Genomic DNA, 27,331 nt, shown 5'->3' on the forward strand with positions numbered 1-27,331 from the left:
GCGCATTAAATTTAATCTAGTCATTAGATACCAATTAAGCAAAACACTTTGAATTTGAATTTCTTAAGACCCTTTATGTTTAAGTCTTCTTAACTTTGAGACATTTTCTAGAATCAAAATCATATCATTGATTTTGATCTGAATTAAAATAAAAATTCTAGATATAAGGTTTAATCGGGGAAATGAAAGTGGTGCAAAACTATTCTGTCCAGAGAATTAATCTTGCTCATCTCAGGACAAGTATTCTAGTATTTATTTAAAGTATAATATATGTTGGTGAATTGATAACTTTATATACTCATCTTTACCAATTCATCCACAAAAAGATTCAAAACAGATAACAAACACAACAGATGGTGAAGAGAACAGTCAGCAAAAAAAAAAAAAAATACACGAAATATGAAGCCTCGTTTCAAAAGAATTCAAAAATAAAAATATGAAGCCTCGTTTCAAAAGAATTCAAAAATAAAAATATGAAGCCTCGTTTCAAAAGAATTCAAAAATAAAAATATGAAGCCTCGTTTCAAAAGAATTCAAAAATAAAAATATGAAGCCTCGTTTCAAAAGAATTCAAAAATAAAAATATGAAGCCTCGTTTCAAAAGAATTAAAAAATAAAAATGCGAAGCCTCATTTCAAAGGATTCCAAAAATAAAAATAACATAATATTCTTCTAATGTTTATATAAAGTACTAGCAGGAAGACCTGACGTTGCCCAAGATTGAATGGTGATCAACGAATATTTCACGCTCCTATATTTTTATTGTCATCGAAATCCATGAAATCACCCAGGAGGAAACTTCACATACCTCCATACAGTAACTTAGTCTAAAATATGTTATTCTACATTGCACTCTACAGAGAACCTACTGTTTCTTTTATAAAATTATTTTATATAAACTTCTATCCAGTTAACAAAAAAAAACATTAAGAAATATATGTGCGGGGTTTGAACCAACAGACCACGTCATGCAAAAAAAACAAAAAAAAAACACACTATTAACTTACCCACAGTGGAATTTTCACGGCCCATTGTTCTATCATTGTTGCTAAGCGACAACATGGAAAAAGTGGCTTTACCGATGATAGATTAAAATAATGGTTTCAATTATCAGTAATTAATGGAGGTATTCTGAGAAAATACGTCACTAAGATCACTCCCAGACTTATGTACTAAAGTTCTGTAAATTTTAAAGAAAATCTGTTCAGCCATTTCAGAATCTATAAGGGACGAACTCTCTCTCACACACACACAAAGTTGCATTTATATCATTATAGATATATATATATATATATATATCACTAAAACCAAAACAAAACAACATCTAAGTAAATCGCGACATATCCAGACAGCTGACGAGATGGTCCAGGGGTAAGGGTTTAGGCTCATTACCGTTGGGTCCCGATTTCGAATCTCACTAGATACAGCCACTCTGATGAGTTGTAGACGACGAAACACATGTCAGTGGATAATTACATTTTAAAGATAATATATATATATATATATATATATATATATATATATATATATATATATATAGGTGAATTGATAACTTTATATATATATATAATATATATATATATATAATATATATAGGTGAATTGATAACTTTATGATACTTTACTCTTAGATTTGTTTGAATATTAATATATGTTGCCCTATTCTTTTTATTTACATGCTAATACTGTTGGGAAATGTACAAGTCTAGTTTTGTTTCAGCTATGAATGGAAATGGTAACTTGTGTTCAATTAATCGTATACAATAGATTTGTGTTTTAATACACCCATCCAAAAAACAGTTAATATGCTATAAAAAAAATGGGCACGATACTAAACTACCTCCAACACCTTTGGAAAAATGTTTGTTCTGCTTACATCTGACCCCACAATGAAATTCATCTTTCCAAGCACTTTCTACCCTTTTTTTATGCTTACCATATCAACTATTGAGTGTTTATCTACCTGCAATCATTTTGGGTTTGACACAGAACTACATTCTTTGAGGAGAGTGTAGTCATGTTATATTATGAACCTTTTTTATAGAATTCAAATACACAACAACACATTTGGTGTAAGCAACAGTCCGTTTTTATTCCTCGTCTGTTTCTCTGTTATGGTGGATAGAGAGAGGAGTGGGAGAGCGACAGAGAGAAGTATATCATTGCGTCCGCTCGGTTGACAATCAAAAATCCATCTGTCAATCTTTTTCCTGTCACTTTTTCCTGTCAACTTTTAAAAACATCAACATAACCAGATTCCTTTAACTGCTACATTCTTTCTCAAACAATAACAAATTTTGTTTACATTCGTGAGAAATATTGAAACAATTCTGGTTTAGCTGTCATGTTCCTCACATTCCATTCGCAGATGCATGCCATATTTTTATCCATATAAATACTTATATGTATATACACCTATACACATATATATACTGGCATGTCAACCCAGCTTAGACTGGGCCCTTTATGTGACAGTCATCCGTATGTTACCATTATTCCCGGATCCATTCATATCTGGATTGGTAGTGCCTATCAAAATCATATTTATGGATTAAATAGAATCTTATTTACAAAAAAAAGTCTACAAAGCTATTTATATACAAAACATATGCACCAATGGTGTCCATTCGATTGGTGATGTCTTTAGTGCATTCTTGGGATTCGTATCTCTAATCATGCCCCAAACACTACAATCCACATATAATGTAAGCTTCCAAGACTTGAGATCCTGGATATGACCTTAAACTATATCTGATGGTGAGGCCTCAGCTTGCAGGCCTTGGAGTGTGGAGCCACCCGTTAATTGCCATTGCTCCCAGCTCCACTCTGACCCGGAGTTGTAGTACTTAGATGTAGGTCCCAACTATGGGTTAAATAGAAACCGACTTGAAAAAAACAAATATTCTATAAAAAAAATTTTCTTCAAAATCACTGGATTCGGCATTAAATAACCTAAAAAGGGTTGATATGCCATAAAACAAAAACAATCAATCAACCCTAGACTTAAGGAAGTACTTCATATTAGAGAGTATCTGATGATTTAGGCATGTACTGTGTTGACCACCAACTGACTTCACAAATCAATAGCACCAACACTCCTACCGGGATGACGCAAGAAATGTGATGGTCAACTGAAGACATGGTTCATAGCGATCAAAGCTGACTTGCAAGCTATGAGCAATACTCATGTTTTTGGTGTGCGATGATGGTATCGCAAGTATGCTGAGAAGTCAACAGCGGACAGACCTGGATGGACTGCCTTGACTTCACTCCTGTGTGAATGCCATCACAACTACAAGTAAAATATATGTTTATTATACCATGAATAAAATATTCAAAGTTGTTAAAAATTTAAACATAACTTTTACTGAAATGAAAAAAATTGAAATTTTACTGGATTAAATAGCTTGAAAAGAGTTGATATTAGTGATGGGACAATTCCAATATTTTTCCCAATTCTGATACAATTACCAATTCTGTACTAAATTCTAGATTCGATTCTTTTTAAATCTCTAAATATTTACTTATAGGACTTATTTTTCTCATATATCTTAAAAACACTTGCTAAATGTACAAATATTTTATTAAACATAACAAAAAAAAAAAAAAGTACTTGTTGGGGATGATCTATAGATTTTAGTTTTACTGGAAGTTTAAAATCAATAAATATTCACAAAAAAAAAACACTAGTTTAAAATCAGTACAATCTTATCATTATTATCAGCAGTGAAAGATTTTGCTTTAAACAAAATCAAATAAAAATACAATTACAAGAATTGTTTTATCTGAAAATATGCACAAATTTTTCCGATTCTGATATCGATTCCGATACCCTCCAAAGTTTTGATTTTTCCGATTCTGCGTCCCAACATTAGGATATGCTGTAAAACAAACAAACCCAAACCTTATAACTGATCATCATCTACGTCATAATATCTTACCTAACATGTGCAAGTTTCTTTCGAGATGAATAAAGTAATACAGAAATGACTTATTCAGATTCTGTGAGTCTTTTCTTTTTCTTCCTTACAGGAATTCACCAAATCGTGTCTGTTTAAGATATTGCTCAATGAGATTTTGGTCTCTCAAAGAAAAATCCCAGCTCTCCAAGAATGGTTATCCCGGCCCACACTTGGAAAGAAACTCCTCTCTCTCACATCAAACGTCTGTTCGCAGGCTTTGATGTCCTACTCAGCCACAGAAATAACGGAAGCTGAAGACAACTGGACCATCCTTACTTTGGCATTATCATCTAGCTCACAATCAGGTAATTCCATTCCTCCTCCATATCAGTGTTTCTTAAGATGGTCAATCAATTTTGGATATTGTTTCTGTAGAATGAGAGAGGCATGAATCTTGGAAATTGACTGGAAATATGGATTAGACAGAGTGCAGTTCAAATTTTTTTTTTTTTTTTTTACACGGTGGTCACCACTTATCAAGGCCCGGAAGCCACTCAGGGATAAGGGTTATTGCAAGTACAGTACGTTAGTGTGGAGATTTAATGAAGTGTTCACTTAAGGGGGTGGTTCATCAGGAATTTGTTCAAATTCAGTTGAACCTACTTTATTCACTTCATGTAATACTATTAGTAAAAATAATTATCTGTAAAATATTAACTTTTGTTCAAGTAATAGTTTATGTGTACCATAGTCATTAATATTTAAGGACCCAACATGTTGTAGACTCCACTGCAAAACATAAGAAAGGAAGAGCAAAGAAATGTGACTTCTCATCTTTGCTGTGACCTCACCCACATGTCTCTAACGTGAACTCTGGTCTGCAGAAACATTCTTATTTTTATAATCTTTTTCCTTCTTCCTTGCCATGACGTCACCTCGCACACATCTTGGCCATTTGCATACAGCTGTCATATATGCGTCCATGCTGTTACATATGTTTTAGCATTGCATAACATGAAGAGATCTATGCATCAAATTGATTTGTTGTTTCTGGACAAAAAGTATTTGAAGCCTGTCTACAAACTTTTCTAGATAATACATAAAAACTTATCCTAAGTAGATACTTAATGTGGTGTAAAAATATTTTTAAAAAAATAAATAAATAAATAAGTCCGTAAAACTAGGTTATAAAAAGCTTTTTCGGAATTACTACATGTTCAATCTGCTATTAGTACAAAAAAAGAAAATTATCCAATCAAATGTGGTTAAAATAAAAGATAATTTTCACACTAAAGTAGAAAGCATGTATAGTATTTGTTTCTACCAACACTGTTGTAACTAAAAATTGAATAAAAAGTAGTTATCTAAATTTCATACACTCCTAGGTATTTTGAACTAATTCTCTTTGAATATAAAAGGGTACACATTAAGTAACCTATGAAAATGGTTGATTAGGTGTAAAATAAATAAGGTTGAAACCTTTCTTCTATCAGCTGGATGGGTTTTAAACTGCTTTCAAAATTTCATGTAGGGAGTTTTCTTTTTAAACCTTAGCTGCATATACTCCTACCACCTATTTTGGATAATTTTTATGTGTTTCCCGTTGTGTCTTTCATTGATGATGCTTTGAGACTAACTTGCTATTAGATTAAAATTTTTATAAAAAAAGGTAAAAAGATAATCATGTGATAATATATTTTACTTGCAGGCATTTCATTATGCTTGCTCCCAGCCCTGAACCTTATATTATCATTTAAAAAAATTGTCTGTAAATTCCTAACTATAAATAAATGCTTATGGATGTCCGGCATAAATACTAACCTCACAATACAAAATTAATACCACTATTGAATTCCTCGTAAAATTTACCTGTTGTTTGATCTTGGTGCAGAGCTTTGTTTTCAATTGTGTCCCCAGATAGACATAACAAAAATAGTATCTATTAGACAAAGAAAATGTTGGGTTATTCATTGAACTTTGGTTTGATTGTTTTAATTGAAAAGAAAATTGAGTTTACAAAGCCAGTTAATTTTTGGGATTCCTGTTCTGAATTCCTCCTGTATTAAAAAACAAAAATATAGAAAAATCTGTATGATGTACATGTTTATGACAAAATGTAAGTATCATATTCCAAAAATCACATAAATTGGTTTAGTAGTTTTATTTTTAAATAAGATCAAATTTTATGACTAACAGAAGAGTGGTCGTCTTGTCTGCATTTTGAAAACCGTTAAAACAAAAAAAAAGAAAGAGAGAAAACTCAATAATTCAAACTTGCAAGATTTATGTTGTAATGCCTACAAATTCCCATTAATCACTTACAAATGATTTTCTTTATAAAAATAAAACTACTTGATCAATTTACATTTTGGAATATAGTATTTTTGTTTCATCACAGGTATGTATATTAAATAAATTTTTCTCTTTTTTTAATATAATACACCAAAAGTCACGTAAATTGATCAAGTTTATTTTTAAAGAAAATAAAATTTTATGGATGAACTATGAGCGACAATCTCACTACGTGATTTTGAAAATAGTTTGAAGGAACTCAGGGGATTACTCTAAATAAGTAAAACTTGTGAAATTTTAAGATGTCATTGTGGGAGGGCATTGGAAAAAATCAAATTCCCTTAAAAATAAGTTTCTTTATAAAAATAAAACTACTGGATCAATTTATGTGATTTTTGGTGCATGATACTTTCTTTCCACCACGGGTATATATATATATATATATATATATATATATATATATATATATAATCATGAGCAAAAGAATGGGCCAAGATTGAAAGAAGGAAGAAATCGATTTTTCAATATTTTTCCATGAATTTTTGTTAATTTTAACTGAAAATTTCTATTTTGTAGATCATTATTATTATAACATATATAATACATGAAAAAATGAATCCTAAAAATGGTAAGACTGCATCTTGGTGAGGATATAAAAAAACCGAATTGCAGGATTAAGGCAGTCCAAAATGACTTACAAGCAGATTTTTAATATTTTAAGAAAAGAAAATTTGAAAACATCTCTTTCTGTAGTGAAGCGAATTGGTCAAAGGTTTGAAGTCAAACACTTGGTAAAAGGAAAATCTGGTCAGCCTAGAGCATCCACTTTGAAGGTCGACCACAGGCTTAAATGAACTGTTTTGAAGGATTGAAAGAAAACTTGTGTTGACCATAGCAAAGAATTAAAAACATGGACTGGAAATACTCGTTTTTGATATACAATATCTAGACGAATGAAAGAAATAGGATTTTCCCCTAAAAGATGTGCTACGAAGCCATTTTTATCTAAGAAGAACATCAATGATAGAAAGATACAGACTGGTTCAGGAATGTTTTCCAGTTAGATAGAATCAAGATTTTGTCTTGTTAGTGATGCTCCCAATGCTCCTGAATGGTGCAATCAAAGAACTGGAACATGATTCTCGCCAAGTTGCATAAAAACGACAGTTAAACACGGGAGTGGAGGGAAAATGGTATGAGGAACTTTTACGGCAGCAGGAGTTGGGGAACTTCTTAGATGTTAGAAGTCAATCAATGCAAAGGAATACATTTCAATGTTAGAAACAGGACTGTTACTAAGAATCCAGAAGCTTGGAATATCCCAGAACATTATTTTTCAACATGATCATGCCCCTGCACACACTGCTAAACTCACAAAAAAATGGTTTTCTGATAATTCAATTGATGTGATATTTTGGCCAGATCAAAGCCCCAATTTAAACACAATCGAGAATATTTGGTTCATAATATCTCATGCATTGACTGGAAGAACTTTTGAGAACAATGACAAACTGTAGGAAGCTGTACAAAGCGAATGGAATAGCATCTCCTCTTCAGTGTTCCGCTTTGGTTGAGAGCATGTCTAAAAGGATTAATCTTATAAAGAAATCAAAAGGAATGCAATTCCATCCTAAGCATTTATTAAAGTAAATGTCTTGTTCTGTTGTATTAGTCTCCTTTAAGTTTCCTTGTTCAATTATTCTTTGTTCAATATAGCTTTTAGTGTAATAAAATGTAGTGTGTGACCATCTTTTACTAGTATAAAATTTGTTTGGTCCATTTATTTTGCTCACGAGTGTGTGTGTGTGTGTGTGTGTAATATATATATAATACAGATTTTTCTTTATTTTTGGTTTTTCATAACAGGGTTGGAGGCATTCTGGACAAGTGTAAAAAATATAGATATTGTTTCATACCTTTGAGACCTTTCAATACAGCATTTAAGCATAAAGGCAATTAGTAATAGGTTATTATCAATTAGAAATTTGTGTATCAATAGGATAACATTAATAAGAATTTCAACTATTCAAATTAAGTTCCTGAAATAAATGTAGCCTTTTATGTTTAAAATCACTACTTCCTGGTGAAAGGTCTCAACATATAACCTAAATAGTCCTTTATATATACACGTTTGAGATTCAACTTTATCATCAAAATTATATTTTAATACTATATACTTTTTTATTTTATTATTTCAAGAGCCTTTACTGAAAACAGAATATGTAAAAGACATTCTTCACAGAATTCACCAAACTTTGAGAGAACTTGGGGATTCAAAAGACTGTGATAAAGTTGATCATTCTGTGCTGTTTGTGGCCAGGGTTATGAGTAGCTTCTTCCAAGGCTTACAGGTGAGAATACAAAATCCAGTTCTTGTCTTGAGATTATTGCTTTTTATTCTGAACAATTTCCTTTAAAAGGGCATTCTGAAAAACTATGGAAAGGCATTAATGTGAAGACAAAACCGCCTAAAAAGAAAATGTCTGCCGAGTTCTTAAAATGCGTCCAACAAGTCTTGAAAATGATGTTTATGACGAAGATTTCATGCGGATTAGAAGAAATAATATTCTAACTTGTCATGAATCTAGCTGATAATTTTCAAATGATACAATAGATTGCCAAACATTGGTTAATAGCCAATACTTGGAGGTGTGGAATTTCTAATTTACCATGCTCATTGAACCATTATTCGCAATCAATTGATGGTTGGAGATGAAAATGTTCAAAATATGGATTTCATTGTTCAATACAATTCTTTTTTTTTTTTTTTTTTTTTTTTTTTTGAGCAAAGCCAACTTTCCTTACAAACAATTATCTTTATAATTTACTAGACCACCCGTGACCCGTTGGGTCAGTACGTTATATTAGCTATGGAATTCATGTATGAGCGGGACACTTGTGGCATAAAGAAAATAGTTTTTTTTTTACATAACAGAAGCATTTCTATGAAAGTATATTAAAATGAAAAAAGAATATAGATAGATTTCTATGAGTCGTTCTGTTTATTATAATTGTTATTTTTTTTTAAATTACAGTTACTGAATTATAAGTGGTTGGTCATACTTATAGGTAAATATGCACTGAACAGGTATCATAATCCTTATTATAGTTAAATTCAAATTTTGATATATCATCTTTTAAATGAAATTGTTAGTTGAAAGTACAGAATAATAAAAAAAACACTCTCCACATGTTAATAATGACTTTTTAAATAGAAAATGAAAATAAAATGTAACTTTTTTCATTTAATTTAAGCAAACATTCAGTACCCATTGTGTAAAGGAAAACACTATTTAATGTAATAGAAATGTGTGCATTTACCGATTCAGCTTTCCGTTTGGAAATGTAAGCAGACGACTTTAAAAAACATGGGAAGAAGAAAAAGAAATTTTTTTGTAATAACGCCCTCTAGTAAAAAGGTCTGCATTAGTTAAGGGGGATAACTCTATCCAGTTTTACATCACTCTCTTTTTCTCTCTCTCTCACACATACACGTAACTATTTCTCGCGTACGTAACGAAAACAGAGGGAGTAGGAGTGTTGAAATCTATTAGAGGGAAAGTGAGAGGTGTTTTCTTTCCATAAATTGTATAGGGTAATATTTCATATTATTAATAGATTCATAGATAAATAGATTTTATAATATATATTATAATTATCTATGAATCTATGTATTATTTGTATATATAAATAACTATTTGATCAAATTAAATGAAATTGTTTGTATTAAAAGCGATATAAAAATTCCGGAATTGGAATAACGGATTGAAGACGTTGCTATTTACGCATGCGCAACCGGATGTTGAAAACCGGAAATCTGATTGCAAACATACAAGATCCAAAGACTTTTAGTATTATATAGATATGTGGGGTAAGAATTTCTTTCAGTTTTTACATAAAATTCAAACTCAGCGGCCATTTTCTTTCTAGGCAGCTGTGTCTACTCATTACCAGAAAAACTATAAATTAAAGAAAAATTATGAGCTAATTATTTGTATAAATTCTTTATTTGATAATATCTCTTAGATAAGATATTGTTATTTACATGTTTTTCACTGTTTCTCTCATCTTGGTTTCAGTTCTTTGTCATGTCTATTCTGTTGTTTTCTGTTACTTTCCGAGAATTTCAAACTGAGTCTGTTATTTTACTGCCCTTCAGTTAGTGAGTTCAATCCCAGATGAAAGGACTTTCTTAAAGGAAGATGATTGAAGTACGGGGAGCAGAATAGGAGACTCAATTTGTTTGTCTATATTGAAATAATGTATGAGAGTGCTTGGGTTAGTTGATGTTAACAAGGAAAGATCAGTTATCAGGGGAAGGCCGAGGAAAAGATGGGAGGAAATACTAAGAATAGACTTGAGAGAAAGTAGGATTAATAAAAACTTGACAAGAGGTAGGTTATTTTAGAAATCAATTTCTAAAAGTTGTCCAATACATGCCAGCATGTAAAACGGACGTTAAACCAAATATAACAATGAGGATCATCATTGTAGAAGCTTTATTTGAAATTCCCACGCTTTGCAAATCTGTTGACATTTCAGAGTTCTTTTTTGTGATGAATTTATGTCTATAATGACATAAGACTGATACGAAGGAAGGTATTGTCATAACTTTTATCTTGTTAATAAGTTGACTCAGATTGTTGACTGAAAAATATTTACAAGATCCTGTCAGATTATCCTTCCAGCAACATCTGTGTTGATTTTAATGTTAAATAACTAATCTACCCAAACAAGAATGGTGAAGAAATGTTTTGTTTTGCCTATGAGCTTACCCAAATTGTTGATAAACTCGCGTATCGAATGCTGATGGACATTCTACAAGCTTTTTTGATCTTTTCTTGAAAACTTGCCATCATCAATCCGCATCTAGTGTTCTTTCTTCCCTGGGATTTTTTGATCACTCAGTTGTTTCCATTATGATCAAATGTTGACTCATTGGTAAAAAAAAAAGTTTTCATAAATTTTGATTTGGATAATAATCTTGAATTAATCTAAATTTCTAAATTTTTGAGATGAGGATTATTTGGATTCTTTGGACTACTGTTCTCATCTTGAGTGTTTTTTTACCGTTTCGTGATGTGACCTCAGACCTTCTTCAGGTGTATCAAAATTCCATGCAGATTCCAGAATACATTAGGATTTGAAGAAGGTCAGAGGTTACATCGACTGAAACGTTGTGAAAATAAAACTCAATATGAGAATGGTAGTCCAAAGAGTTCAAATAACACGAATCTTGAATTGTTTGTTTACAAATTCAATCATTCAAATACAAGTAATCATTTACCCCCCTCCCTATGTTTCTCTGTAATTGTGTCGTATTTATTTTGTTTTCAATTTCTGTTTCAGGATTGTTCTTGGTTGTCGTCTGCGGAAGACTTACTTCTCATTATGTTTCTCTTTTCCTTGGATAATGATTTAAACATTTCTGGTAAGTTTTTGCTCACTTTGTGTTTTTACATCTGCAAAATTATTCACAATGTATAAAATTATTCACAATGTATAAAATTATTCACAATGTATAAAACTATTCATAATGTATAAAATTATTTACAATGTATAAAACTAGTGCAACTCATACATATAGGGCTGTAATGACAGAATTGATATTTCAATACCAATGAAGTTTTAAGAGTCTTATTGTTTGTTAATATATATATATATACACACATATACCATAGTACGTGTGTCATGGCTTCCAGATTATAAATTATTCTATCAGGAGATCCTATTTATTAAAAAGGGAGATAGGTGATAACATACTATGAAGGTTAAATTACTATATAGATATGCAAATTTAATATTCGTAGTACGTTATCACCTTCTATCCTTCTTTTTAATAAATAGAATCTACTGATCACCTAAAATGCAATGTACAAAAAAAATTAATTAAATAAAAAGTGATGTCGCTTTTTGGCCATATGTGAAACTAAAATATACCTTCTTGGTCTTCTGGCTAGGACCCAAGTGTGGTATGTTCTGTCTAAAGATGGTATAATTTTATTGTGGGAGGTAATCAATGGTGTAAACCTTATCTCTGGTATAAGAGGCTCAGTCTGTCCATTAATCTGTTCACGTTTGAAATTGTATTTTCATCATTAAATGTGCAAATTGAATGAATATCTGTTCTTGTATTATTTGCATTCTTCAGACTATTCTTCTCATCTTGAATGTTATTTTCACAATGTTTTGGTCAATGTAAATTCTGACCTTCAATGTATCTTGTCAAACTCTGGTATTCCCTGTGTTGTACTCTGGTATTCCCTGTGTTGTACTCTGGCATTCCCTGTGTCGGACTCTGGCATTCCCTGTGTCGGACTGGTATTCCTTGTGTTGCACTCTGGCATTCCCTAAGTCGGACTCTGGAAATCTGCACAAAATTTCATACAGAACCTTTTATTTAATCCATTTGAAATTCTGTGCAGATGCACAAATTCAGCAGAAAGATTCCCAAGTTTGACAAGATACACCTAAAGAAGGTTAGAAGTTACATCAACTGAAACGTTGTGAAAATAACACTCAAGATGAAAACAGTAGTCTGAAGAATCCAAGTAATGCGAAAAAAATAGTGGAGTCATTATCATTGATTATCGATTAATTACCTCAACCAAAACGTGAAAATAACACTCAAGATGAGAACAGTAGTAGTGCAAAGCATCTAAGCAATACGAAAAAATAGGGGCATAATTACATTTGATTATCTTAAGCCGTACATTTGTATATTCTTGCAGAATTAACCCGTTCAGAAGTGCGTTCAGCTTGGGTCACTGGATTAGAGACTCTCTTGAAGCAGCGATCTTTACAGCTGATCGAGTCCATCTTTTTTACTAGAATCTTCCAAGAGATTATGAATGTGGTTGTGAATAAAGTAAATTCTATGCAACAGTAAGTTTAATTTTTTTTTAATTTTTTATTCCATTAAAATGTCTTTTTTTTTTCTTTCTTTTTTTTTTTTTTTTGTTGATCTTTTTTTGTTGATCTTTTTTTGTTAGAATCCACTGCTTTCATGGTCAAGTAAGAGTACATCACGGTTTTGTATCTGTTGTTTTTCTTTTGTGTTTTAAAAACATTTCTGAAAGAATTTTATACAGATTGTGTGCTTATGTTGTACCTGTGAAACACTGAAAGACATAGTAATTGTCTGTATTTTTGAGATGAGGTGTTTTCATTGATTAAGATTGTCGGACTGACTTCCTCATCTTGGTTGTTATCGTCACAACGTTTCGGCCGTTTTGCCCTCCGGCCTTCATCAGCTGTTTTGTATCGAACTCGGGAACCGTTTGTTAGGGGTCTCGAACCCAACTCTTTATTATTATTACGGGGGTACCGTGTTCGGACTCCAGCTAGGCTCTGTTGTGACGATAACAACTAAGATGAGGAAGTCAGTCCGACAATCTCAATCAATGAAAGACATACTGTTATTATATTGGGACTCTACGCCAAATAAGTTACGTTAACTAATATGAATATCGGCAAAGGTTACGTTAGAACAGCCTGGCCTTGAACAGAGATGGACCCAGTGCACCTGGTGTGATTGATGTGGAGGTAAAGAGATCACCTCCCTGGACAAAGCATATTAGAAGCAGATTACAAAAGAAATGATTATGTGTTCAAGGATTGGAACAGTTTCGAAGCAGTGTCAAAGACGCAGTTGAACCAAATGTGCCGATTAATGTAGAAATCTGGAGAAATTTCCCCAAGACTTGTCCGTTCATCGACCATTTTTTAAGCTAAGTAATAAGATTTAGTATAAAAAAATTAATTTTAGCCATCCTTTTATAAGGAACTAGCAGATATACCCAGAGTAAAAGTGTAACCTATTTCTATTAAAGCTTCTGTATCTCTACCTATCTCTATGTATAACTAGTCTATTCTCCTTCTTAGATGGTTTCGTTAATGTACTTTTGTTATTTTCAGGTTAAACAGAGTGTGTGAAGAAGTGAAAAGATTTTTACAAACTGCTTGCCGACAGACAGATAACGATCTCATTATCTCTCACATGTCAACATGTTTAACCAAGATTGATATTTTTGCAGATCATCTAATGCCACCTCGACAGGTGAGAATCAATTCTACCTTTGTATTCTCAAACTTTATAAATTCTTCTCTTAACCCTAGTCATCCAAATACTTCTCTTTTTGTGACATTTGTAGAGCCATCCTCCCATCAGAGCCTCTGGCCCATCTGATTGGCCTTTCCTCACAGCCTCTGGCTCACTCGGCCAGCTTTCCTCACAGCCTCTGGGCCGCTTGGCCGGCCTTTCCTTAAAGCCTCTGGCTCACTCAGCCGGCCTTTCCTCTGAGCATCTGGCCTGCTCAGCTGGCCTTTCTTTGGAGCCTTTAGCTTGCTTGGACAGCCTTTCTTCGGGGCATTCAGTCTAATCCTGATCAACTCTCTTCTACCAAAATGTTTTCCTCATCTTTGTTTTCTCTTACGCATTCTTTCCCGTATTCAATGTAATTTTTTAAAAATTATACTTAATTTTTTTTATTATACTTAATTATACTTAATTTTTTTTATTATACTTAATTATACTTTATTTTTTTTTTTAAATTATACTTAATTTTTTTTATTATACTTAATTATACTTAATTTTTTTTTTTAATTATACTTAATTTTTATTTTGATAGTTAGAACAAATTTGAATATAATATTTAAACAGGGATTTAATAGACAAATATTAGTATAATACAATTAGTATAATACAATATAGACAAATATTAGTATAATACAATTTATTAACTTTGAATACTTGTTTAAAAAAGCTATCTGATAAATTCCTTTTTTTTTTCAGTTTCAAGAATATTTAATGCTTACTGGACAACTAACAGCTGTATTTTGGGATCTGGAAGGTCAACCAAATGGAAGTGGGTGTCGATTTCCTGGGTCTTTGTTGTATACATCATTATTTCTTGCATACATGCTGGAGATTCTTCAGGGCTGGTCTTCAGATAAAGAGTCAGATTGCAAGTCTCTGAATTGGATTAAAAAAGATCCTCAAATTTTAGAATTATTTTATGGCCTCATCTGCAGTACGGCCATTTGCCAACATTGGTTAGATACTGACCAACAGGTAAGTTAAAACATATCATCTTTCCTGTACTGACCAACAATCTGCATCATAGAATTACAAAAAGGATAAGGGTTAATGTGTGTAAGCTGGTCATGAAGTAATCGTTAATGATGTAAATCGGGTGGAATTTGATTACTTATGAGGACGACTTAACAGGAATTTGTTTACATTAGATTTGAATGCCACCATGTTGTATTTAGCTGGGAAGCATGCCAGCAGAACAGTGTTCCAAAGGAAGGCAGTTCTGGGAAAGAAACTTTGTTCATGAATCTGTATTTACATTTAGGCACAGATAGTGGGGAAAACCATATATAGTGGTTTTAGCCAGTCAAGTGTTTTTGGGAAAGTTTGGAAAGTTTGGCAAAGGAGAACCATAGATTAGAGTTCAGATGAGCACTTACCATGAAAATAGCAATAGAGAAGAGACAGGCTCGCGACGTCTTCTGTGCGAAAGAGGTTGCAGGGAAGAAAAAAGGGCACTCCCTACTAGGTTTCAAAGCCGGTTTTGAGCTCTGTCCAAACAGGATAGGGCGTGCCAAGCAGCTCCTGCCCAGATGTAGCAACAGTACTCCATTGTAGGGTGCACCTGGCTCTTATACAGATAAAGGATCGCATCGGTAATGAGATACTTACTGTAGCGGTAGGGTGATCCAACCATCTTTCCAGTGATCTTGGCAACCGATTTGATAGATGTGTTCCATTTCAGATCAGGAGTGAAGGTCAGTCCCAGCTAAATGATTTTCTTTTTCACGGTTGAATTCTGAACAACTATCCTTTTCATGTCTAGTTGCACTGTCAGTAGAGCTACAAATTTGCCCACTGCAACCCCATGTAGATAAGTAACCCACAGAAATGGGATCATCTGTAGGCCAGGGATGGCGACCTGATATCGTAGGACAAGATCGTAGTGGTTGCACAGTCTTTAATTCATTGCATAAATCATCATGTGACTTGTAACACTACTTCTGCTCTTACTTTGGCTAGACAGGAGGTCATTGAGATTCAATTTGATCACTCAGCTGGTTACATTATGCTCTAGTTTCTATAAGTTCGTCCTCAACTGAATTAATTAATCTGATTCTTTTAAAAATCAAAACCATACTTCTCCTTTCTATTATTTTCCTCCTAAATAGATACTAGAGTCAATCGTGTTGAGGACAGAAAATAAGCACTGCAGATTTTCTATGCTTCCAGTTCATTGTTGGGGGAAAAAAATAGAGGTTTTTGGGGTTTTCTCGCTCATTTTGGTGAATATTTTTTTTTTTTTTTTTTATGAATTTTGATTTAGCTATCTTTTTTTTCTTTTTTTTTCTTTTTTTTTTTTATGAATTTTGATTTAGCTATCTTTTTTTTCTTTTTTTTTTATGAATTTTGATTTAGCTATCTTTTTTTTCTTTTTTTTTCTTTTTTTTTTTTTTTGATGTATTTTGATTTAGCTATCTCTCTTTTTTGGGTTTTCCCGCTCATTTTGGTGAATATTTTTTTTTGATAAATTTTTATTTATATACTTTTTTTTTTTATGAATTTTGATTTAGCTATCTCTCTTTTTATGAATTTTGATTTAGCTATCTCTTTTTTATGTTTCAATTTTTTATGTTTTTTAAATGCTTTGAACTTTTGTGTGCAGGTTGTGAAGAATACTTGCATCCAGAAGGAAATATCCGAATTAAACAGAATTATTACAAAGCAAATCGAATATTTAGACAAAGAACAAGCAGAAAAATTATTGGATCTTTTCATACAAAAGTAAGTCAATGTATAATGAGATTAAGATGGTTTTATTTTAAGTTCTGGCATGTTCTCTCTGGCATTCTCTATATAATCATAAGTTTTGTACAAAATATTTTAGAAAAGTACTAATGATTTTAAAATAACAAAGCCACCTAATAATTTGGAGTTTATGATGTATTTAAAGATTGTGATGGAATTAAACCCATGAGTATAGATGTCTGCCAGCCCCCCCCCTCTCCATCAACACCAAAATAAGACATTGTGAATAAAGTTAAAGAAATAATTAGTAAAAATAATATATAAAATGGTCAGTTTATGAATAATTTAATTTGGTTCTTATCCAGAATTCCTTCTATATTACAATGTATAAATAAAAAAAATTGTATGGGCTATGCATCCATGAGGAAAAAAAATTTTCATATTCGAAAAATCACATAAATCTATCAAGTAGTTTTATTTTCATAAAGAAAATCATTTTTAAGTAATTAATTGGAATCCATCGGCATTAGAACATAAATCTAGTAAGTATGAATTATTGCCGAGTTTTCCTCCTTTGTTTCTTGAAAGTTTTTCAAAATGGCGGTGGAGATACTCATTTCTTTTGGGTACTCACAAAATTTGATTTTCTCATTTGTAAATAAAACTTCCTGAGGCCACAATCCTAGTAGATGGGAGGTCAACTGATGGTCTACTTGTGTTGCATATCTGGTATTCTGTATAACCACTAGTTCAGCACCCCTTAGCTAAACTGAAACTCTTAAAAAAAAATGACAGTACAATAAAAAATTAAGCTTAAACCAGGTCAAAACTCAAACAAAACCAACCTGCCTCCTCCCTTGAGGCTTGCATTTACAAACATCCGCACTCTTGAAACTAATTTAAATGATTTTCAAGCATTTCTCCTAACAAACAACCCGGATATCTTAGCACTAAGTGAGACCAACCTACACTCTTCCATTCCCTCTAACTACTTTAACTTGCCCGGATATCTCCCACTCTGCCGTAAGGACTCTGATAGACATATGCATGGGCTTGGAGTCTATATTCGAAACACCCTCCCCTTGACTAGAGAAACAAAAATAGAATCGGACGATCAAGCCTTTATGTGCTTTAGACTTAACATGCAACATAGCATTAGTTACTTTTATTTTCTCTACCGCTCTCCCTCGACCCAGGACTGTACATTAATAAACAAAGTCTCTGACAGCATAGATACAGCACTTTCCCTCGACACTAGCGCACAAGTGCATGTATTTCGTGACTTCAATATCCACCAAAGCATGGCTTGGATTTTCTACTCACACTGCGACGCAGCTGGTACTACAACGCATAACTTCTCTATATCTCATTCTCTATCACAGATAGTTACGTTTCCAACCCGTTTCTCAGACCAGCAAGAACAACACGCATCACTTCTAGATCTGTTTCTGACCGCAGTTCCCGATGATTGTGTAACGAATGCCCACAGCCCACTTGGGAACGCCAATCATGCAGTGATAATGGTTGAAATCTCCCAAAACTGATGAGCCATTGCTCAAAACAATGAGATATTATAAAAAGGCTGACTGGGAAGCCATCAGAGATCTCATCAGAGATGCCTCATAGAGAAATATCTTTCACTTCCTGCTGAACAGTACGCAAATGAAACCACTGAATGGTTCAAAACGCCAATTGAGGCACATGTTCCCACGTGGAAATTTTAGCAAACCCCACTCTCCCCAATGGTTTACTTCTACTTGTGCAGCTGTCATCGTGCAAGGGCAGCATGCGTACCGCAGATTTAACCAACATGTCCAGTTCAAACAGACAAAAGTATATAGAAGCCAGAAGTAACTGTAAGAAAGAAATAGCGCCAGCTAAGAGAGAATTAACTGAAACCACCAAAAAACGCATCGAAGCACAGAAATTAGGAACCTGTGACTTCTGGAAAATTTACAACAGTGTAGTAAATAATGGGCGATCAACAATTTCCCCACTATCCAACAATCATGAGGTTGTTTGCTCAGCAACCGAGAAGGCTAATATGCTTGCCAGTCAGTTTGTCTCCAACTCCACAATGGACCCTGCTAAACACCCCTTGCCTGACTTTCCTTTGTAGACAGATACCACACTAGATGATCTGAAAATCACCCCTGCTCAGGTGCATGCTATCATAAGAAATCTTGACACCGCAAAAGCATGTGGACCTGATCACATCCTGGCTGTGCTATTAAAAAAGTGCTCCACTGAAGTAGCTTCAGTTCTCTCCAAATTTACAACAAATGCCTTAATGAATCTTGCTTTCCTACCTGCTAGACAATTGCTTCTGTGGTACCAGTTTTCAAGAATTCTGGCAAAAGAACTGAACCAGTGAATTATCGGCTCATTAGCCTCCCCCCACTTTTCGCCAAAATATTTGACACCATAATTAATCAAGCTTTAGTTCATCACCTTACAAATGCTAAACTTCTGACTGACCAACAATATGGATTTAGGCAAGCGCATTCCACAGCAGACGTCCTAACTGTAATCTCTGAACATATACACCATTCACTGGACAAAGCGGGGAGGATAGAGTGGTAGCTCTAGATATATCTAAGGCTCTTGACAGGGTATGGCATGAAGGTCTTCTCAGGAAAATCAGATCATACAGTATCACTGGAAGAATACTTAACATAATTAAATCCTTCTTAGATAAGAGAAAAATCTAGGTTGTCCTCGACGGTCGTACATCTAAACAATATGATATAAATGCAGGAGTACCTCCAGGGTCTATCCTTGGACCTCTATTATTCCTAATATTCATAAATTACCTCCCTGACAAAATTATCTGTGAGATGGGTATATATGCTGATGACACCATGCTCTATAACAGACACTACAGGAAAACAAATGAACTCATATCTAAAGAAATGGCAGAAACAGTAGAGGATGACTGTAGTGAAATGGGTACAAAAATGGATGATCGCATTCAATGCCGCCAAGACTAAACTCGTTTCCTTCAATAATTACAAGAAGCCTTCTCTACCACCAATAGCAATGGCCAATGACTCTTCATCTGAAAGTACATCCTTTAAACTCCTTGGCCTAACGTTCACAGGAAACACAAGTTGGAACAATTACATTGAGAGTATTGCCAGGACTGCTGCGAAGAAGGTAGGTTCTCTCTACCGTGCTAGAAAGCTACTGACCCCTGAAAGTATCCAGTACCTCTATAAAGCCACCATTCGCCCATGTATGGAGTATTGTTGTCATATTTGGGCTGGTGCATCTGCTACTAGTCTCTCGCTCCTAGACAAGGTTCAAAAGAGAGTTGCCAATCTGATAGGCCCTGAACTGGCATCTAAGCTTCAGCCTCTGTCCCATCGACGAAACGTTGCATCCCTCTGCCTGTTCTACAAGTACTTTAACGGTGCTTGCTCTGACAAACTGCAAGCACTTGTACCCCTCAACATAAATACTCCCGATAAACTCGACAAGCAGCTAAATCCCACCTTTTCACAGTTGAGATCCCAAAGTAAAATCCCAGAAATAGAATGCATAACCACAGATATCTATATAAAAGCCAAGTACATCCAAGGATGGAGTACTGCTGCCACATCTGGGCAGGAGCTGCTAAAAACAGCCTATGCTGCCATGACAGAGTACAAAATAGACTTCGTGGTTTAGTGGGGGACGCCCTTTTCTCTTCCCTGCAACCTCTCTCTCACAGAAGAGACATTGCAAGCCTGTCTTTGTTTTATCGCTATTTTCATGGCAGGTGCTCGTCTGAGCTCCAATCCCTCGTCCCCCTCGCCAATCTTTCACGAGAAACACCCGTCTGGCTGAAAATACTATCAATAATTTTCCCCACTCTTTATCTGTGCCTAAATCCAAACGTAGATTCCATGAGCAAAGCTTCTTTCTTAGAACTGCACGCCAGTGGAACTCTCTGCCGCTTGCCTGTTTCCTACCTGACTACGACTTGGATGTCTTCAAGTCCAACATAAGCAAACTCCTGACAACCGCCCCCTTAAGTAAGACACTCTATCAAAACCCCCAATACTAATGATCACTGCAATATTATCTCATTGATTACTGTACACGCAATAACCCTTATCCCTGAGTGGCCTTCGGGCCTTGATAAGTGGTGACCCCCATGTAAAAAAAAAAAAAAGAAGTATGGTTAAAAATATTGTAAAATTTCTTTTTTAAATTGAATAGGAAAAATAAATGAGATTTTTTTTTGTTTTTCAGGTCAGTTGATGCAAGTCATTGGAGAGCCTTGGGTCTGAATTTGCTGTTGAGTCACTGCTCTACAAATGAACTCTCGGAAAGCAGGTTATTTATTCTTTTTTTTTTTTTTTTTTTTTCTGATCTATAATAAACTTATTCCTGTTGGTTTCCTTTTTTTTTCTCATTTATAGTAAACCTATTACTATAAATAGACAAGTCTTTATTGATGAGAAATGTGTTAATTTTTATTAATATTTATGAAAAAATAAATAATAAATAGTATAGTAAGAATGTACATCTAAAAACAAAAATAGGTTTAAAGCTCCAAAAATTCATACTAGAATTGTCTGCAAAGAACCTGTGGCATAGTGGATAGAGTACTTGGTAAAATTCAGTTGAAATTACACTTCTGGAGGTTGAACATTCAATCCTCAGTGCGGGTGATACTCCAAAAATACAATTGCGAATTATTTAGGACTTCTACCCAAGTCATGGCTGATAGAACAAGAGCATTTTATTTAATTAAATAAAGGGTTCCATTTGAAATTCCAAGTTCAACAACAAAATTCCCAAGTTCGACAAGATGGATCTGAATAAAGTCAGAGATTACATTAACCAAAACATTGTGAAAATCACACTGCAGGTAAGAAAGGTAGTCTGAAGAATTCAAATAATACAAATAGTCAATCCTCATGTCAAAAACTCTGAAACATAATATCCTTTTTTATAAATATGACTCCTTTTTTTTTTTTTTTCTAGGATTAAATGTTACTTTGAGGAAGAATCTACTGAAAGCCAAATGCAGACATTCAGGGTAATTCTTAAACATTGTCCAGATACCGTCTGTTGGGAGATGACCAAAATGCTAGTCAATCAGCTTTTGCCAATTACGAAAGAACAATTACTACAGACAAATCGTAAGCATGTTTCTGATTTTATAATTACAATAATTTTTTTATTTCATGCAATTGCTTTTATCAACTTGACCATTTGTAATCTTTTATTTACAGCATGTGTTTGTACTATTATTTCTTAAACTACAAATGTTAATTTTATTTGTGTGTGTGTGTGTGTGTATATATATATATATATATATATATACAGGGTGAACAGAAAGTCCTTAGACCAATTAAAAAGTGGTTTATTAATAGAAAATTACAAAAATATAAATTAAACATGAATGAAAATTATAAGTTAGGAAACCAAGAATAAATTCAAATTATTTATTTTCAATGTGATGTCCCTTCCTTTCGATTAGACGTTCAATTCTCTGTCTGAAGTTACCAACCGAGACACGCAGCGTTTCCTGAGGTATTTTAGCCCATTCACTCAGAAGAGATGTCTTCAAAGCATCAACACTTGGATGAGCAACAGAACAGACCTTTGCCTCCAACAAAGACCACACCGAAAAATCCATGGGATTCAAATCAGGCGATACAGGAGGCCACATCTCCTTACTCCAGAATCTTGGAGAATGACGTTGGCACCAGTCCTGAGTTTTTCTGGAGGTGTGGGATGGTGCTCCATCTTGTTGGAAGGTGAAAGGCTGATCTTTGAAGTGTTTCTTCATCTCTTCAAATGCTGGAACCAAAATATCGTTAATGTAGCGATCTTTGTTGATCTTAACCCCCTGCTCCACGAAAATTAGAGGCGACTTCCAAGATTTGGAGACTGCAGCCCACACCATGAGGGAAGACGGCTTTTGTCGGCGGAAAACTATTCTCACAGAGTCATCAATGTCTGCTGAAGATTTTGCGTAAACTCTGTCGTTCTGATTGTTAACAGTCGCTTCAATTGTGAAGAGTTTTTCATCAGAAAAAACGATCTTTCGCTCTGCCGTGCCAGCCTTCAGTTCTCCAAGAAGAAGCTTTGCTCTTTCAAGTCTCTTGTGCTTTTGGGCAGGTGTGAGGTACTGTCTCTTTCTCATCTTGTAGGGGGACAACTGGAGATCGTTTTTTACGATGGTTCTCATCGAGGTCACGCTCACATTCATGTCTTTAGCCATTTGTCTTGCAGATCTTTTTTTTTTTTTTTTTTTTTTTTTTATTACATTTTCACCTCAAACAAGGCAAATTGCCACTTTGGTGTAGGGGGCTACTATCAGGGGCAACAACTACTGGGGTACTATGTAGGGATTTGGGCAGCAAGATGTCAGTTCACGTTGCACTTGAACTTCTGCACGTCAGTACTGTTGGGGAAGCAGGGACCTGGAATGGAATTCCAGAGTCTAGCGGTTCTGGGGAAGAAACTATTGGAGTAAAAAGATCTTTTACATCTAGGGATCTCTACAGTGTGAGGGTGGGATTTAACAGCCTGTCGGGTTTGTCGAGGGTTCTCACGTCGTGGGGGCACAAGTGATTGAAGTTCGTCAGAGCATTCACCACTAAAATACTTGTAGAAAAGGCAGAGGGATGCAACATCTTCGGGTTCCTCCTTACCCTCTCTCGGACAGCTTTAATCACCTTCTTTGTTCGAGCAGTGTGAGGTCTTCCACTCTTAGGACGGTCTTCAGATGTACCAAGTTCCTTAAATCTATTCACAACATGGTACACGGTGGATTTAGCCACTTTCAAAAGCTTAATAATCTCAGTTTGTCTTCTCGCGCAATGAAGCTGAATTATGGCCTCTCGTTTGCTCATTTTTCTGAAAGTTTAAACAAAATTATTTTAATATTTTTGTTGAAAATAATTAGATCAATAGTTAGACTAAATACTTACTTTATTCGAAAAGAGAAAAAGTGATTTTAACAATATTTAATTTTAAAACTAAAAATGGTCCAAGGACTTTCTTTTTACCCTGTATATATATACTAGCATGGGTGCCCAGGTGTTTGGAGGTGTATGCTGAGCAAAAAAAAAAAAAAAAGGCCAATTTTTTTAACTACTACTTTTAGTAGATACTTGTATGAGTAAAGTTTCATTTTTTAATTTTTTAATTTGTTTGGAGTTCAGATTTTTTGTTGATAATTTTTTTGATTATGAATGGGGATATTTTAGTTATTTGTGTGTTATCTTGCGATTCCAAGATTATATACTTCGGAAAGTTTTTGTTTTCATCTTCATCACTTTCTGGATGGGGTCTTTTAATTTTTTTGGAAGCCATAGAATATTTTTTTTTTTTTTTTTCATCATCCTTGCTCCCCACCCTCCTCGGAGCCCTAAATTGGGAGATGGTTGGGAGAAACCCTTCGCCCAAGTATCTCAGGGATACAATGACGATATACTCAAACAGTGAGTATAGCTGCTTATGACGATTTTTTTCATTTCTTCAGACCCAGCAAGGGGTAGCTGTCAATAGCATCAGTTTTCATCATCTGATTGGCCCTTGCCATTGCCTTCTAATGATAGTATGTGTGTTTTGTTTTTTTATAAGTGTAATATGTTTGTATTTCTGTTTTTGTGGGGGTTTACTATTATTAGGGACTGTCATGACTAGCCGGTTGATCGGGTCGAGCCTGCCCGACCGTCCGTCTAGCCGAAGTAAGAGCCAAAGTGGCATGTTGCTAACTCCCGGCCACTTGGTTCCGAGGTCATGAGGTGCTCAACCACCAGGATCCCGTTCTAAGGCATTACGGGTTGCCACCTACGGCCAACAGGTGGCCCCATTGAGGGACTTTTTCTGCAAGGGGGCAGTCAGTGTATTCTGATACTCCACCAACAGGGTCTGGTAGTGGGGGAGGGGGGAATAAAATAAAAAGGGGAGGGAGAGGGGCTGTTGTTTTTGTTTTTGGTTTTGCAGAACAAAATTAAGTTTTACAAAAAAGATCAGAAAACAAAAAACGTCAATGTAGGTGCATTTCATCTCAGGAAGCCAAAGGACAGCCTGATCTGGTAGCAACCAGAGGAGGTCATGTTGGTGATGTTCTTGTTTAAAGTAGACCAGCTGGTTCAGGTCGGAGGAGGAGGCGGGGCAGTGAGTAGCACTCCTTCTGAAGCCAAACCTGTGTCTCTTTGGACTTGTGGGCTGGTGCTAAATCCTGCTGCTACACCCAAGATCCGCCAGCAGCCACCTGATTGCACCAGGGGGATCACCACACTCTTCAGCATATCCAGGTACACTTTGGTGGCGACTTTGAAGATGTGAGGTGGCATGATGTGGCCCTCACTTGAAACCACGCCAAAGACCATAACCATGACCAGAAACTTTGTTTTCATCATTCTGTTATTCCTGGCACTTCAGCGATGCATTTTGAGGGTGCTGGCAATGGTCCTGTTGTCATAACTTAGATTGTTAAAAAGCATGAGTTGTACAGTGCTGCATCTCCGATCTCGCTCGTTGAACATTGTGTCACTTTCAGACATGATAAAAGGCTTCTATCGCTCTTAAGATTTGTACACAACTGGCCATGATGATCTGCAACAAAAAAAGAAAACCGGATTTTATCAAACAGAAATGGAAGCATGTCATCTTTTCTAGGGCAAAAGTTTTATCGTTCTACCCTATATTTTTCTCTTCCTTCACCTGAGCACTTAAAATGGTTCTGTCCATTCACCAACACATACATATTAACTTTCAATACTCCCACCCCACCAACTGAACTCAAGATTGGATATATTAATATTAAAGTAGAAACATATATCCCCAGACTACTTCGCTGCCTAAACTGCCAAAGATTTGGCCACTTCAAAGAATACTGCACCAGGAAAACAGTATGCCCAAAATGTAGCAGTAATGAACATCAGCATACTCATAGCTCTGCCAAAACTGGATAAAAAAAAAAAAAATAAACAAACTAAAATATACCAAAAACATAAGTTTTACCGAAGCTAGAAAAATTATTGAAACAGCCACCACAACAGAACCAACTAGATCATATGTAACCAAAAATCCATTAAAAACAATAGAAAACATTGAACTAAAGGAAATCTCTACCCTCATAAAATCACTTCAAGAACTAGTTGAGGCATTGAGGGCCACCTTACAGCAACTGCCGTCAACTCAAAATGTACTTGAAAATAACTACCAAACAGTTGAAAATAAAATCCCACCAGATCCCAAAAATCAAACACAAACCTCTAACAAAAAACGCACACAAACTGAAAACCTCCCAAAACCAAAAAAACAATCATCTAGTACCCTCCGCAAAGAAAAAAAATCAAATATCACACCAACCAAACAGAAAATAAATAAAAAAACCCAAAAAGACGGATCTCGCTCCACGTCAAAAACCAGAATTACAGATCAGAACAAATGTAAATCCTTGGAAATAATGGAAACAGATGACAGAGCCTCCGAACCCCCATAATCAAATAGTAGAAAACAACCACTGTTATTCTTAATAAAATAAAAGGAAATCAAAAACATAAAACTAAACTATGGCTAACAAAATAATCCAATGGAATTGCAGAGGTATAAAAGCCAACAAGAATAAATTACTTCTACTAATATTCAATCTCTGCCCTACTATAAAACCATCTGAAACTATCAATCTCCGTAACTTCACTGAATATAACCAGACAACAAATAATCCAAATAGAGCTTTTGGAGGAACATCCATTCTCATCAACAAAAACACAGCACAAAGCCAAATAAATCTACAAACTAATTTACAGGCAATTGCCACCACAACCACCCTACATAGGACAGTCACAATCTACTCCATCTATCTACCCCCAACTGACCCTATAGATGAAACAGAGATAGAAAAACTTACCAACCAACTTTCCTGCCCCTTTATATTATTAGGTGACTTTAACATAATGTTAGTTGGGGATGTTCAGACACAGACAGAAAAGGAATCATTATAGAAAATATCAACAACAACCTATGCATATATAATAACAAAAAAAACAACCTTTATTCACTCTGCTACAAACTCCTACTCAGCAATTGACCTCTCTATAAGTGATCCTAGTATCTTTATGGATTACAACTGGACAGTGCATGAGGACACTTGTGGGAGCGACCACTTCCCAATAATATTAGAACACTTTGGTCCTGAAACAAACTCAAAAATTCCTCATTGGAACCTAAAAAAGGTAACTGGAATAAATTAAAATCATTATGCGAACACAAATTCTTACCTGGAAAACATGTGAAAAACCCAATCACTCACTTTCCAGATACCATCATCTCAATAGCTGAGGAATGCATACCGAAAACAAAGATATCAACCAAGTATAATCGGCCCTGGTTTAATG

The 27,331-nt window shown here is 34.6% G+C and overlaps 1 protein-coding gene across 1 annotated transcript in view; it reads left to right on the forward strand.

The window, feature by feature from the left end:
- LOC145241304 (E3 ubiquitin-protein ligase listerin-like) overlaps positions 1-27,331 on the forward strand; it is a 115,659-nt gene that overhangs the window by 42,754 nt on the left and 45,574 nt on the right. The window contains exons 11-19 of the mRNA XM_080104091.1: positions 4,032-4,266; positions 8,393-8,544; positions 11,543-11,624; positions 12,925-13,078; positions 14,111-14,252; positions 14,988-15,266; positions 16,894-17,012; positions 21,213-21,296; positions 21,951-22,108. Of these exons, the coding sequence (XP_079960217.1) occupies positions 4,032-4,266; positions 8,393-8,544; positions 11,543-11,624; positions 12,925-13,078; positions 14,111-14,252; positions 14,988-15,266; positions 16,894-17,012; positions 21,213-21,296; positions 21,951-22,108 (1,405 nt within the window). The remainder of the gene's footprint in view (positions 1-4,031; positions 4,267-8,392; positions 8,545-11,542; positions 11,625-12,924; positions 13,079-14,110; positions 14,253-14,987; positions 15,267-16,893; positions 17,013-21,212; positions 21,297-21,950; positions 22,109-27,331) is intronic.

This window comes from Euprymna scolopes, chromosome 20 (genome assembly GCF_053919585.1).
Source record: "Euprymna scolopes isolate OS-2025 chromosome 20, ASM5391958v1, whole genome shotgun sequence".
Classification (NCBI taxonomy): domain Eukaryota; kingdom Metazoa; phylum Mollusca; class Cephalopoda; order Sepiida; family Sepiolidae; genus Euprymna; species Euprymna scolopes.